This window comes from Oncorhynchus clarkii, chromosome 19, assembly GCF_045791955.1.
Source record: "Oncorhynchus clarkii lewisi isolate Uvic-CL-2024 chromosome 19, UVic_Ocla_1.0, whole genome shotgun sequence".
In the NCBI taxonomy this organism is placed as follows: domain Eukaryota; kingdom Metazoa; phylum Chordata; class Actinopteri; order Salmoniformes; family Salmonidae; genus Oncorhynchus; species Oncorhynchus clarkii.
This window is the reverse complement of record NC_092165.1, coordinates 26,674,343-26,688,665: the sequence shown is the minus strand read 5'-3', so window position 1 is coordinate 26,688,665 and position 14,323 is coordinate 26,674,343. Positions and strand designations below refer to the sequence as shown.

Sequence of the window (14,323 nt, the reverse complement as noted above, 5' to 3'; positions counted from 1 at the left end):
TATTCCCTGTGTAGAGCACTACTTTTTTACCAAAGCCCTACAGTGCACTATTATAGGGAACAGGATGCCATTTGGGATACAGACCACTGTACCACTGTTGTCGCGGCAACCATTCACAGAACAAGGCCAGATGGATTAATTTGCCTGCCAGTGACTGACTTTGCCTCCCTCCCTCCTTCCCCTATTTCTTCTGCACTGAATATTTCTTATCCATTTAGCTGGCTCTGGTTCAGTCCAAAATGGCTCCCTATGTAGTGCACTACTTTTGACCGTGAGACCTGGTCAAATGTAGTGCAGCACATGGGGAATTGGGTACCATTTGGGATGCAGGTCTATGGCTGCTTGTATTCAGCAGTGGGTGGTGGGATGGGTTGAATTAAAGTGACAGGACGGCAGTACATGACAGTAGCTAAAGAGATCAGAGTAGCACTCCAGAGTCTGTGAGCTGTGAGAGATATCCAAAAGGGAAGTAACCGTACAGTAGCCAGCCCCAGAGAAAGGTTATAGCTTTTCACTAAAGCTATATAGCATCAATGTCTCTAATATAGCTTGTGAAGGACCCTCATAGAAACTGGGAGAGAGGAAAAACCTTTTATATTCTCACAGATTTTTCTCAGTGTTATTTGGATTATGCATATCTGTGCTTTCCACTTCACTGGACCTGGATGCAGGATCTAGCCAGCCAGAATCCAGCAAGTCAGCTGGTCCTATCAGTTTACCCCAAAGGGTCTTTTTTACTCCCTTTTTCTCTTTTATTTGTTTGAAATGCCCAGATGAGCAAGCAGCTGAAGCAAGAGGCAGTCGGTCAGCTGCATAGTGAGCACAGGGGACCAGGAGGACCGTCGGTAAAGTACAGGCATCTTAAAATAGAAATATAAAAGGAGGAGAGGAGGAGGAGAGTGTTGTGTGGCAGAGCTGTGGTATGCCCTGCTCTGTGCCTAGCAGTAGCATGGCCGTGATACAGGAGAAACAGAGGGAGACCCCCAGCAAGAAGCCAGTATCCCAAGAAGACAGAAAGGGGCTTTCTACCAGAGATAATCAAGACAACCAGAAGGACAGCAGATCCGGGAGACAGGGAGGTGAGTACTGTGGCTTTGATGTTATATATATTTTTGACTGTGTTTATAGAAAAGAAGGGATGCAGGGTGGTGGGTAGCTGTTTATTTGATATGGTGAGTACGGTAGATTTGCTGTGTAGTGTTCACTCTGTTTATGGAATGACATGGAGGTCGGTATTGTAGCTTTACTGTTCACTGTGTTTGTATACAGGACAGGTTATCCCAGCCAGAATCAAGCTCTCCCTTCTAGTTCATCCTCAGTGGAGAGATGGTCCATCATGTATCTAGGCCAGATAATGAAGTCATTATTTTTTAACTTAGATTTATTTTGTAGCGTGTACGGCAGGGGAATTTGGAAATGTCCATGGATCAGATGATCTGATATCGCCTCGTACTTCTACATAGACGTTCATCCTATTCTCTACTGCCATTTTGTTTTGTAAACAGTGAGGTAATGATGTAGCTTATTGAATCCACCCTCTATCTCTTCTGTGGTAAACATCAACACTCATCATAGGCCCGATTCAGTAAGATACATTCATGCCCATTGTTATAGTGTCGAGTGTCAAGGAAGATCCTTTTTTGCGTGTCCATCTCTTGCAGGACAAAGATAATTTCTGGTGTACGTCTCTTGCACCAAAATTCACATCACTATTTAGCGACCTCCTGTGAAGCATGTCTTTGTTCTCATCCTCTTCTGTCTCTATTTGCTTGTTTGTTTGAGCCATCTCCATGAAGACTTGTGTCAGGTGCTGGCATTTGTTTACCCCTGCAAGGCACAACAGGAGGAACAGGCACATTATAATAGCTCTTTTATTAACAGCTAGCATTCAGCCTAGAGGCTTAGTGCCTGGGTTAAGTACGACCAGTCGATTTTCCGACAACTGGAATGATATGACCTACCTACCTCTAGAATTAAGCAATTTATACTAAGATTCTCTTTTTCTGAGGTAGTCATGTCTCATACTTTTCCAGCAGGTATAAACCATAATGATGCAGTTATACTTGTCATAAACATGTACTTATCATTTCTTATTCTCATCTCATTAACGATTCTGACTAAATAACAGTCCATTTGAGTCAGCTGAAAAAGTCAGAGGGACCTGAACAGTATGTTCTCTTTTATTCTTTATTTTGTTTTAGAAAAAGGCAATGACGACATGAAGCCCCGTAATTCAGAGAAGAGGAGAGCAGTCATATGTGTCCCTGCCTCCGTCAAATCAGCTGTGATCAGTAACAACACAAGTAGCCATGGAAACCCAGCAGGTCATACATCAGTTCTCTCTCTCTCTCTCTCTCTCTCTCTCTCGCTCTCTCACTCTCTCGCTCTCTCTCTCAGTGCCTGGGGTACTGCTTGTTCTTTGTGGGTCATCTGTCATGAGTGGTCTTCCTCTGACGTGCATCACCGTTATCAAGACATTATCAATTTCATGCTTTGTCCTTACAAAAGTTTGAGTGTAACCTGACATTGTTCTTTTCCCCCCCAATGTCTTAACTTTAAGTCTAAAAAAAAGTCCCCCAACTGTAAACATATTTTCTGACTGAAAGAAATAGTGACAGTTCATTTGAACCAAGCTTCAGCTACAGTAGAACCATCTTGAGCTCCTTGTCATGATAAGTAATGTCAGCAAACTCATACTGTTTAATGTATGTACTTGATGTAGAGTGAATGGGACATATTTTCTAATATTCCAGGCCCACAGGCACTGAAGGTTGATGAGAGACTGAGACTAGCGAAAGAGCGGAGGGAGGAGCACGAGAAACAACTTGGTATGTGTACCCACACATGATGACGGTACAGCTAATACACCTATGAGACCACTCAATTGTTCGTCACTTATTTTTGTAATTTCTTGAAAGTATTTTAAGAACCTGGTCCATGTCTATTTGTGCTGTCTTTTTGCCAGCTTCCATGGAAACTGTCATGCCAAATGAGTTCATTAGAAGTTAGCTATATAGCACAATGATCTGGGACCAGGGTACTGGTAATTTTTGTGGCTAATAAGTCCCACAATGTGTTTGCAGTGTCCAGAGAGCTGGGCTGGTTGGCTCGAGAGGAGAGGGCCAGGCGTCTCTATGAACAACAGCTGGAGGAGAGGAAGAGGAGGCTACAGGAGCAGAGAGAGAAGGAGGAGAAGAGGAGGACTGCTCTGGAGCGGAGGGAGGAGCATCAGAAACAGCTTGGTATGTAGCCAACACCCATGATGATGGGGTTCTCAACCTGGTTCTCAATATGAGGTACTAGTTCCACTGGGTGTACCTTGCCTTATACCCAGACGGTACTTGGGAAGACTCATAAGAACATAGGCCTAATGATCAGTTGTAGGGGAGACCGGGGTTGTTTGTCTCACAGGTTGGTTGTCACAGTGCTAATTAGTCCCAATCTAAAATCTAAAATGTGTGAATTCTTTGAAAGAACTCATCCACCTGGTCAATTCATGTCAGCATTTCAAAACATTGAGCTGAGGGTATTTTGTGTTTTTCATAGGTGATGTTAAATAAATAAATTATTGGTATTTTCTATTTAAATGTTTGAATTATGGAAGAATTCTGGAACAATTATGTCTGTTGAAAAGGGGAGCCATATTTCAAACAAGTTCCTAGGCCATCCATTGTGGTAACTAGCACCTTAATTAGCTTTGGGGGGATGGTTGTCACATGGAATGTGGGGTTGGTTGTCATTGTCAACATTGTCCCTGCCAGTATACAATAAATCCCAAGCTCTTTTGTGCTGTTGCTATAAAGAGCCCCCTTCGTTGCCTCTCTCTCACACGCATATATTTTCTGTCACGCATCCAGACACGCACGCACACATGTATGTGCAAACATACAGATACACACACAAATGTACTCAAAATGTCATGTTATTCTCAAGGCAGAAAATGCATAATATGGAAAAGTGTCTTGTAAGATATACTGGTGCTGAGAAATACACACAAGACTAAAAAGTGTGACACCCGACCCCGGTCAACCCTACATGAAGGGGAACTTCGGAGCAGAGCAAAATGTGATTGAGGGCTCCATAACCAAAGGAGGGTTGAGAACCACTGAATAAACCAAACGAAACTAAATGTGCTTGTAGTTTCCAGAGAGCTGGGCCGGTTGGCTCGAGAGGAGCGGGCCATGCGTCACTATGAGCAGCAGATGGAGGAGAGGAAGAGAAGGCTTCAGGAGCAGAGAGAGAAGGAGGCGAGGAGGCGCACCGCCGTGGAGGAGAAGAGGAGGCAGAGAATGAAGGAGGAATCAGTGAGTTCTTGTGCCCGGGGGGTCAAATCAAATTGTATTTGTCACATGCTTCATTAACAACAGGTGTAGAATAACAGTGAACTGCTTACTTATGGGCCTTTCCCGACAATGCAGAGAGAAAGAAAATAGAGAAATAATAGAAAAGTAATAATAAATACAAAATGAGTAGTGATAACTTGGCTATTTACACGGGGTACCAGTACTGAGTCGAAGTGCAGGGGTACGAGGTAATTGAGGTAGATATGTAGTATACAGTACCAGTCAAAAGGTTGGACACACCTTCTCATTACAGGGTTTTTCTTTATTTTTACTATTTTCTAAATTGTAGAATAATAGTGAATACATCAAAACTATGAAATAACACATAGCAGTAACCAAAAAAGCGTTAAACAAATCAAATTATATTTTATATTTGAGATTCTTCCAAGTAGCCACCCTTTGCCTTGATGACAGCTTTGCACGCTCTTGGCATTCTCTCAACCAGCTTCATGAGGTATTCACCTGGAATACATTTCAATTAACAGGTGTGCCTTGTTAAAACATTATTTGTGGAATTTTTTTCCTTCTTAATGCGTTTGAGGTAATAATTTGTGTTGTGACAAGGTAGGGGTAGTATACAGAGGATTTGGTAAAAGACCAAGTCCATATTATGGCAAGAACAGCTCAAATAAGCAAAGACAAACATCAGTCATTACTTTAAGACATGAAGGTCAGTCAATACGGAACATTTCAAGAACTTTTAAAGTTTCTTGAAGTGCAGTCGCAAAAACCATCAAGCGCTGTGATTAAACTGACTCTCCTGAGAACCGCCACAGGAAAGGAAGACCCAGAGTTACCTCTGCTGCAGAGGATAAGTTCATAAGTTGCAGCCCAAGATCACAGAAATTGCAGCCCAAATAAATGCTTCACAGATTTCAAGTAACAGACACATCTCAACTTCAACTGTTCAGAGGAGACTGTGTGTATCAGGCCATCATGGTCAAATTGCTGCAAAGAAACCACTACTAAAGGACACCAATAAGAGGAAGAGACTTGCTTGGGCCAACAAACACGAGCAATGGACATTAGTCCAAATTTTTGATTTTAGTTTCCAAAATGCTGTGTCTTTGTGAGACGCAAAGTAGGTGAACGGATGATCTCCTCATGTGTGGTTCCCACCGTGAAGCATGGAGGAAGAGGTGTGATGGTGTGGGGGTGCTTTGCTGGTGACACTGTCAGTGATTTATTTAGAATTCAAGGCACACTTAACCAGCATGGCTACCACAGCATTCTGCAGCGATACGCCATCCCATCTGGTTTGTGCATAGTGGGACTATCATTTGTTTTTCCACAGGACAATGACTCAAAACACACCTCCAGGCTGTGTAAGGGCTATTTGACCAAGAAGGAGAGTGATGGAGTGCAACATCAGATGACCTGGCCTCTGCAATCACCCCGACCTCAACCCAATTGAGATGGTTTGGGATGAGTTGGACCGCAGAGTGAAGGAAAAGCAGCCAACAAGTGCTCAGCATATGTGGAAACTCCTTCAAGACTGTTGGAAAAGCATTCCTCATGAAGCTGCTTGAGAGAATGCCAAGAGTGTGCGAAGCTGTCATGAAGGCAAAGGGTGGCTACTTTGAAGAATCTAAAATATATTTTGATTTGTTTAACACTTTTTTGGTTACTACATAATTCCATATGTGTTATTTCATGTTTTGATGTCTTCACTGTTATTCTAAAACGTAGAAAATAGTAAAAATACAGAAAAACCCTTGAATGAGTAGGTGTGTCCATACTTTTAACAGGTAATGTACATATAACTAGGAATAAAGTGACAGATAATAAACAGTAGCTGCAGCGTATGTGACGAGTCACAAAAAGGGTCCATGCAGATAGCCCAGGTAGCTATTTGGTTAACTATTCAACTAAATATTTAGCAGATTTATGACTTAGTCTGCTAAATATTTAGTTGAATAGTTAACCAAATAGCTATCTGGACTATCTGCATTGACCCTTTCTGCACTAACTTTTTTTGACTCGTCACATACGCTGCTGCTACTGTTTATTATCTGTCACTTTATTCCTAGTTGTTCAGGGTCCTGTTGGTTCCAGGTCGGCATGCTGGGTCAGCATGGATCAACAGTTACTTCGGTTTAGGTGTCTATTGTGGGCATCAGTGTTTCTTTACAGCTTTTTCAAATAAGAACAGTTTTTCCACGGAGAAGAAAATCTACAGATGCTGTGTTCCACATTTTGCGTACATATCTGAAGCTAAACGATTTTAAGGCTCAATGTGATGTTATGGATTTTGGGACCAAGTTACTGTATCACTAGTCAAACTCAGTACCTACAGTGGATGTGGGAAGAGACTACTATATCACTGACACTGGGTTTTGTGTTGTGGTCTGAAGGAGCGCTATGAGTCTGTGGTGAAGAAGACCTTGGAGAAGAGCCAGAGGATTAAGCAGAGACTCAGCCAGGGCTCTCGAGGAAGGAAGACCGACAACAAGAGCGGTAAATTAATAAAGGCTGCATTTCAAATGTCACACTACTCCTATATAGTGTTCTACTCCTATATAGTGTACTACTCCTATATAGTGTACTATTCCTATATAGTGTACTAGTCCCTATATAGTGTACTACTCCTATATAGTGTATTACTCCTACAGTTGAAGTTGGAAGTTTACATACACCTTAGCCAAATACATTTAAACTCAGTTTTTCACAATTCCTGACATTTATTCCTAGTAAAAATTCCCTTTTAGGTCAGTTAGGATCACCATTTTATTTTAAGAATGTGAAATGTCAGAATAGTGGAGAGAATGATTTATTTCAGCTTTTATTTCTTTCATCACATTCCCAGTGGGTCAGAAGTTTACATACTCTCAATTAGTATTTGGTAGCATTGCCTTTCAATTGTTTAACTTGGGTCAAATGTATTGGGTACCCTTCCACAAGCTTCTCACAATAAGTTGGGTGAATTTTGTCCCATTCCTCCTGACAGAGCTGGTGTAACTGAGTCAGGTTTGTAGGCATCCTTGCTCGCACACGCTGTTTCAGTTCTGCCAACACATTTTCTATAGGATTGAGGTCAGGGCTTTGTGATGGCCACTCCAATACCTTGACTTTGTTGTCCTTAAGCCATTTTTCCACAACTTTGGAAGTATGCTTGGGGTCATTGTCCATTTGGAAGACCCATTTGCGCCCAAGCTTTAACTTCCTGACTGATGTCTTGAGATGTTGCTTCAATATATCCACAGAATTTTCCTTCCTCGTGATGCCATCTATTTTGTGAAGTGCACCAGTCCCTCCTGCAGCAAAGCACCCCCACAACATGATGCTTCCACTCCCTTGCTTCACGGTTGGGATGGTGTTCTTCGGCTTGCAAGCCTCCCCCTTTTCCTCCAAACATAACAATGGTCATTATGGCCAAACAGTTCTATTTTTGTTTCATCAGACCAGAGGACATTTCTCCAAAAAGTACAATCTTTGTCCCGATGTGCAGTTGCAAACTGTAGTCTGGCTTTTTTATGGCACTTTTGGAGCAATGGCTTCTTCCTTGCTGAGCGGCCTTTCAGGTTATGTCGATATAGGACTCGTTTTACTGTGGATATAGATACTTTTGTACCTGTTTCCTCCAGCATCTTCAAAAGGTCCTTTGCTGTTGTTCTGGGATTGATTTGCACTTTTCACACCAAAGTACATTTATCTCTAAGAGACAGAATGCGTCTCCTTCCTGAGCGGTATGACAGCTGCGTGGTCCCATGGTGTTTATAATTGCGTACTATTGTTTGTACAGATGAACGTGGTACCTTCAGCCGTTTGGAAATTGCTCCCAGGATGAACCAGACTTGTGGAGGTCTACAATTATTTATTTTGATTTTCCCATGATGTCAATCAAAGAGGCACTGAGTTTGAAGGTAGGCCTTGAAATACATCCACAGGTACACCTCTAATTGACTCAAATGATGTCAATTAGCCTATCAGAAGCTTCTAAAGCCATGGCATCATTTTCTGGAATTTTCCAAGCTGTTTAAAGGCACAGTCAACTTAGTGTATGTAAACTTCTGACCCACTGGAATTGTGATACAGTGAATTATAAGTGAAATAATCTGTCTGTAAACAATTGTTGGAAAAGTTATTTGTGTCATGCACAATGTAGATGTCCTAAACAACTTGCCAAAACTATAGTTTGTTAACAAGAAATTTGTGGAGTGGTTGAAAAACGAGTTTTAATGACTCCAACCTAAGTGTATGTAAACTTCCAACTTCAACTGTATATAGTGTACTACTCCTATTTAGTGTACTACTTTTTAGTGTCTCTTTGACTTTCATCCTCTTAACCCTTATGCTACCAAACTTATTTTTCACCCTTGTAACATCTTTTAACCCTCATTTTTCTTCACTTTCCTCCTATTTCCTACCTTTTCTTTCTTGTATTTTCTATCTCTGTCCTGCATTTTCTACCATTATCTCTGTCCCTGTGTGTTGGCTTTCCCCCCACTACGCTTGGCTTTGCTGCCGTAGCTCCTCGCCGCTCCCCCCTGACTGCATGGGAGAGGGCTCTGGTCAGTCGCCTCCTCACCCCGACCTGCTCCTACCTAGCCAGGAGCAGGAGCAGGAGTCATAATTGTCAGTCAAGAGAAGAAGAAGGTACTCTACAGAATGTAGAATAGCAGTTATTCATAGAAAACTATGTAGACCAGATCTCAATCTAATAAAAAAAGAACATGTGAATAGTGTATTTTTTTGTTCAAATGTATGGATATTTGGACATAGTATTTACATTTCGACAAAAAATGGTAAGGCTTCTCAAGTAAATAATTTACTAACTCTACTTATTTTTCTTTTTTCAACCATTTTTGGACTCACTTACATTCTTTCACTGTATCACTTGCTAACCCTCACTCCATTGCTCCACAACAATGAAACAAACAAACACACTGGTTCAGTTGTCCATATTTGTCCCCGTTCAGTTTCATGCCACTCCATGCCTGCCACTGCCACCAACTCTCACAAATCACCACGCCGCTCTGGCACAACTGACCACCACCTGGTGCAGGCAGACCTCCGGACAGACTACCGGGCTGACTACCGGTCTATCATCCAGGCAAACTACCAGGTAGCCACCTCCCCCAGTCCCAGCCGTACAAGCCATAGATCCATCAATGCAGCACAGGTAATACCCGCTGGAAATGTCATTGTAAACATAGAGATGATTGTAAATGTCTGGGTCGACTGGGTTGGTGGGATGGTGTTGTTGGTTTGTCTCCGTGTAATTTACGAACTTGTGGGAAATAATGTCGTTGGAGGAAGACAATAAACTGACTCTATTCCATTCTATATCTTCTGTCTCATTTCACTATCATATTTATGCTATATTGTTGGGTAAATTATATTAATTGTCACACCCTTTATTGGCAATAAGCCTCAATCACTTTCATGTCTTTCTGCAGTCCCAAAAAGACTGCAGAAAGATAATCTTGTAACATGCCTGTTGATTTATTACGAAGTTAAAAGCAGCACAGCAGGAGGAAAATGAGAGGACGGCCAGGAGGAATACTCAGCAGCCTCACATACCCAATGCTCCCTTGAAAGCATTACCCACAAACCCACTACCCAACACTGGCGTGAAAGTGTTACCCACAAACCCACAGTGCAGCGCAGCAGTGCCCTCCCCAGAACGGTATGACTGTCCGTCCATCTGTTATTGTGTCTGGATGTTGTTTTCACACAAACTACTGTACGGAATCTTTCTTTCATACAATGATATCACTCTGTTGAGTATATTGTGCATATTGTGCAACCAACCCCCACCTTTTGATGTTGTTTACTTATTTATCTAAACAAAAGTCTTCTCCGCTTCTTTTTCCCCCCAGCAAACCTGTGATCAGACAGCCCCTATCACAGCAGTTAGAGCTGGAACTGGACCCTGTACCAGAGGAGGACACTGTTCCAGTCCCCGACCCTACCTTCTCCCCTGGTAACTCACAGGCCAGCCAGACCATCTCTCCTGGGGCTCCAGTCGCCAACCCTACCCTGTCCCCTGGGAACTCACAGGCCAGCCAGACCATCTCTCCTGGGGCTCCAGTCCCCAACCCTACCCTGTCCCCTGGGAACTCACGGCCCATCAGGACCCCAGCTGCAGTGTGGGACCAGGTCCAACCATTCCTACACTCCCCAGAACCTCAGACTCAGAGAGAAACCACACTTAGTACTGAAGGCAGTGCAGATGAGGGTGAGCATCTGAAAGTGAAAGGTACAGCACCATCAACTACTATGTATTTTCTAGGTACATTTCAGATATTGTATTATTGAGTGTGGGATTGGGGTCAATTCCAATGAAGAATATCCAGTTCTACTCTTTGAAAAACAATCAGGAAATTTGGATCAGTGTGTTTTGGTTCAGAGTGACTCCTATGACATGTCCACCTCCTCAGCCCTCCCTCCTGGAGCCACTCCCAGCCCAAGGCCCTCTGCTGGCACCATGGACCCAGAGGAGGCCTCGCGTCTCCTGGCCGAGAAGAGGAGAGAGGCCCGCCTGAAGAGAGAGCGAGAGGAGGAGGAAAGCCTGCGCAGGGAGGAGTTTGAGAGGTACGGAGGGAGGGACACCTTACATCTTCCCATCTCTCTCTCGAATGACCCAACATTAATCTTCCCAGTATGAACACAATCTGTTGAGTAATCTTTTCGTGTAAAATACAAGTATGCAGTTGTGTCTTGTGGACCTATTTGTCAGCTTAGGGAGTCCAAGAGGGCATTTAGCATGTGTTCAGAGGTTCAGATTCATTTGTATAGTAATGTGATGTATGGTGTGGTGTTATGCAAATGTTATGTTATGTGGGATCACAGGCGAGGCAGAGAGGAGCTGGAACGCAGGAGGGTAGAGCAGCGAGCACGGCTAGAGGCTGAGGCCAAGTGGCTGGTAGAGGAGAGGAAGAGGAGGGAGGAAGAGGAGCAGAAACATGCAGAGGAGGAGAGAGCCAGTGCAGAAGAAGAGAAAGCCCTCAGAGCCATGCAGGAAGCTGCTCTCCTCCAGAAACAGGTGAGGGATATGGTCTATGAATACTGTACAGTGCTAGAAAGTGCTTGAGTCAGATTGCCATCAGATATTTATGTACCTTCAAAGGATATAGATGGATATATAACTGAAACACTAAGTAATACATTGTCCCGTTCTGACCTTTCCGTTCTCTGTGTCCCAGAGAGAGGAGGAGGAGACCCAGGCCAGGGAGAAGGCAGAGCAGCAGAGGCTGGAGAGAGAAAAACACTTCCAGGAGGAGGAGGAACAACGACAGGAGAGAAAAAAGGTGAGAGACAGAGAGAAATGTTCTGATCATCCTGAAATGCTTCTAAGATAATCTGTGGATCCATATTGTGTACAATTGACTACAAGCAGCAACCATGATCCCTGTACAGTGGAGCTCATGGGGAACTTCAATACATGGGATGGAGGGAGGTTAGCGGGTGATAGTTTATCATAAAAGCTTTCAAGACTTTTAACAGACCTCTTTTTGTTTTCAGCGACTGGAGTTGATCATGAGGAGAACTAGGAAAGAAGTAAGAACATTGCCCTGAAGCACTCGGGTTCTGCCACACCTCCCAATGTTTACCCATCTTTGGCTTAAAATGAAACAAAAAAACACTTGTATTTTCCTTATACAAGTATCATAGTTGTTAACCATTTAAAAAACAAACCAAACCAAACTTGCCCTTGACCACACTGATGTGATTACTTTAATGCAGAACTCCATCCCAAAGGTACAGTGGTTTTAGCAAAACACAGCCTCAAATATCAACGTTATTAACCATACTTTACTTTTTTAAAAATAAACAGAACTCGCCTTTGCCTTGACCAAATGTACATTATTTTGTTTTCATGCAGAAGCCTATCCTGAATGGGAACTCAAACGGTAACTCCTCCTCTCCAGAGGAAGCCCAACCAAAAGAGAACACTGAACCTGTTAAGAATATCAAAGGCACTTTAGAAGAGGTTGGGACAGGGACCAAGCCGTCCAAGCTAGGTCTTTGTGACACAGAAGACATGGTTCCTGTTGTGGCCTTCAAAGAACGCAGGTATATCCACAGTATATTTATGTTTGTCTGTCTGATCATGTCTTGTGATGCTTGTCATCAGAAGTGATGTACTGTATTTGTTGACAAGCACGTTTTGGTTCATTCATTCAGGTCCCTGAGAACTCTGACAGGCATGGAGGAGATCCAGTCCCATCAGCGAGCAGGTGAGAGTTCATTACCAGATCCTCCGTCAGCTCATCTATACGCTCTATGCTATGTAGATATTACACTCGAGTCCTGAACAAAAGAGCTTATGGTTCAAATTTCAGGAGTGAAAGGGTGGGCTGGGCAGTGGGCAGTGGGCCCCCATAGCAAATCACCACCCCACACCCCAATAGATGATTGAATCTTGAGAGACTGTGTGTGAATCGAACCATGAAGCTGATTGCATAGTTAAGGCCTTTCAATAATGTTTGTTGCATGTGCTTCTGAGTCTAAGCTAAGTATGAAGTGAATCAACTGATTTGATCATATTAACCCTTTTCTATTACATACTCCTTAGAAGTTATCTGAGTATCGTACAGATCAAAGAGGGGAGACAACCCATCCAAGAATCTTTCCACAGCTGTGGTGTTTTTTCCTTTCATCAACAAAGAAAAAAATAGCTGCACTCTTTTTCCTGTCCTGCACTTTGAGAGAGCGCATGTGATGTGAAACCAACGCACACTCCTTTTCCCTGGAAGACTTTCCTATCTCGGAGTCGATCACCACCATTTGGTCACGTTTCTCTTTAATCCAAAGTGGCACGAGCTGCATGTGGTATCACTATCTACATTCTACCACACTGGACATGGGAGCTTGTTTGTTCAGTGTTTCTGCAATGACTGTCTTATCTAGTCTAAATGAGGGCTCAGGCCGCATAGCTGCAGATTTAAACTGTGATAAAAAATGAGTTCGCTTCGGTGGGAGTCAGCAATCCATTGTGAAAAGATGTATTCTCTCTCTGTTTCACAATTCATGACTGATGTTTTTAGTCATGTGCTTTAGCTTATTCCCGAAGCGTTGACTAAAGCACTTTGCCTTGCAGATAGTAGGATAGTTTGTGTGTTGGAACTTGTGTACTAGTCTCAGAATAAAAGCTTTAGTTTTGAGTTCAAATAAAGATCACTTTGTCTGACTTTCCCTATTTTTGTGGAATATATAAATCTGCTCTGGAACTTATTTTCAGAATAGTTACAGTACATGTGTGGTTTATAGTACTATACTCACTCGTGGTTGACCACTTGCAAAGTGTTTTGGCTGTCCCCTTCTTGGAAATTGTGCAATCATTTTAGAAAACAAATTATAAAAAGAGTCTGAAGTGTAAAATGTATGCCTGTTTATTAAAATGTACAAAAGTGTAAAAACAAATAAAGAAATGCGCTGATACAAAGCTTTTGAATTCGGTATATTATATATAAATATATCCACCAGTGCAATATGGATGTAAACCCTCAGAACACACCAGTGTAAACACTCAAAAATAACACACCCCATCATAATCATGACTTGCCGCAGCAATTATTGTCATGTTCAAAGGTAATGGCAAGTCAGGACAAACAGTGATACGCATGTCCCACATCTCAGTCTGTCTCCTGAGGCAGAGAGGGCTCCAGTGGACAGGTCAGGAGGACGGAGGCTTCTGAATGATCTACCTCTTGTCTGTGCCGTCTGTGCATGCACCCTCTTCAGCTGCTCATCCAGCACACTACCACTCATCACCACGGACACCTCTCAGTCTGAAGAATAACATGACATAACATTTTGACTATAACTTCATGTACCTGCCCTTATGTTAATCCAATAGTACTAACTTGCTCAGGAGAAGTTACTAGAATGTAATGTTATTGACTGAGATATTAACTACAGAAATGTGCTATTTTTAGGCATAGACAGCGTGATTGGCAAACTTGTTACAAAACCATGACAAACTTTTCTTGAGGTTGCATAATGCCCAGCTGCTGGAATCTCACTTCCTGATT

At 42.7% G+C, this 14,323-nt stretch overlaps 1 protein-coding gene across 4 annotated transcripts; it reads left to right on the top strand.

The window, feature by feature from the left end:
- The first annotated feature begins 565 nt into the window (after positions 1–565).
- LOC139374188 (ensconsin-like) lies at positions 566–13,484 on the top strand. 4 transcript variants are annotated; one of them, XM_071115202.1, is made up of 17 exons: positions 566–1,079; positions 2,202–2,324; positions 2,754–2,828; positions 3,084–3,242; positions 4,141–4,304; positions 6,698–6,800; positions 8,814–8,939; positions 9,263–9,465; positions 9,800–9,972; positions 10,166–10,545; positions 10,727–10,880; positions 11,139–11,331; positions 11,492–11,596; positions 11,811–11,846; positions 12,172–12,362; positions 12,474–12,526; positions 12,865–13,484. In XM_071115202.1, the coding sequence occupies exons 1-17, from the start codon at positions 923–925 to the stop codon at positions 12,873–12,875; spliced, it is 2,406 nt and encodes an 801-aa protein (XP_070971303.1). In that variant the 5' UTR covers positions 566–922; the 3' UTR covers positions 12,876–13,484. The 4 variants fall into 4 exon arrangements, with proteins under 4 accessions (XP_070971303.1, XP_070971302.1, XP_070971301.1 ...); XM_071115201.1 differs by having other exon boundaries at positions 9,239–9,465; positions 10,166–10,524; XM_071115200.1 differs by having other exon boundaries at positions 9,239–9,465.
- The last annotated feature ends 839 nt before the right edge of the window (positions 13,485–14,323 follow it).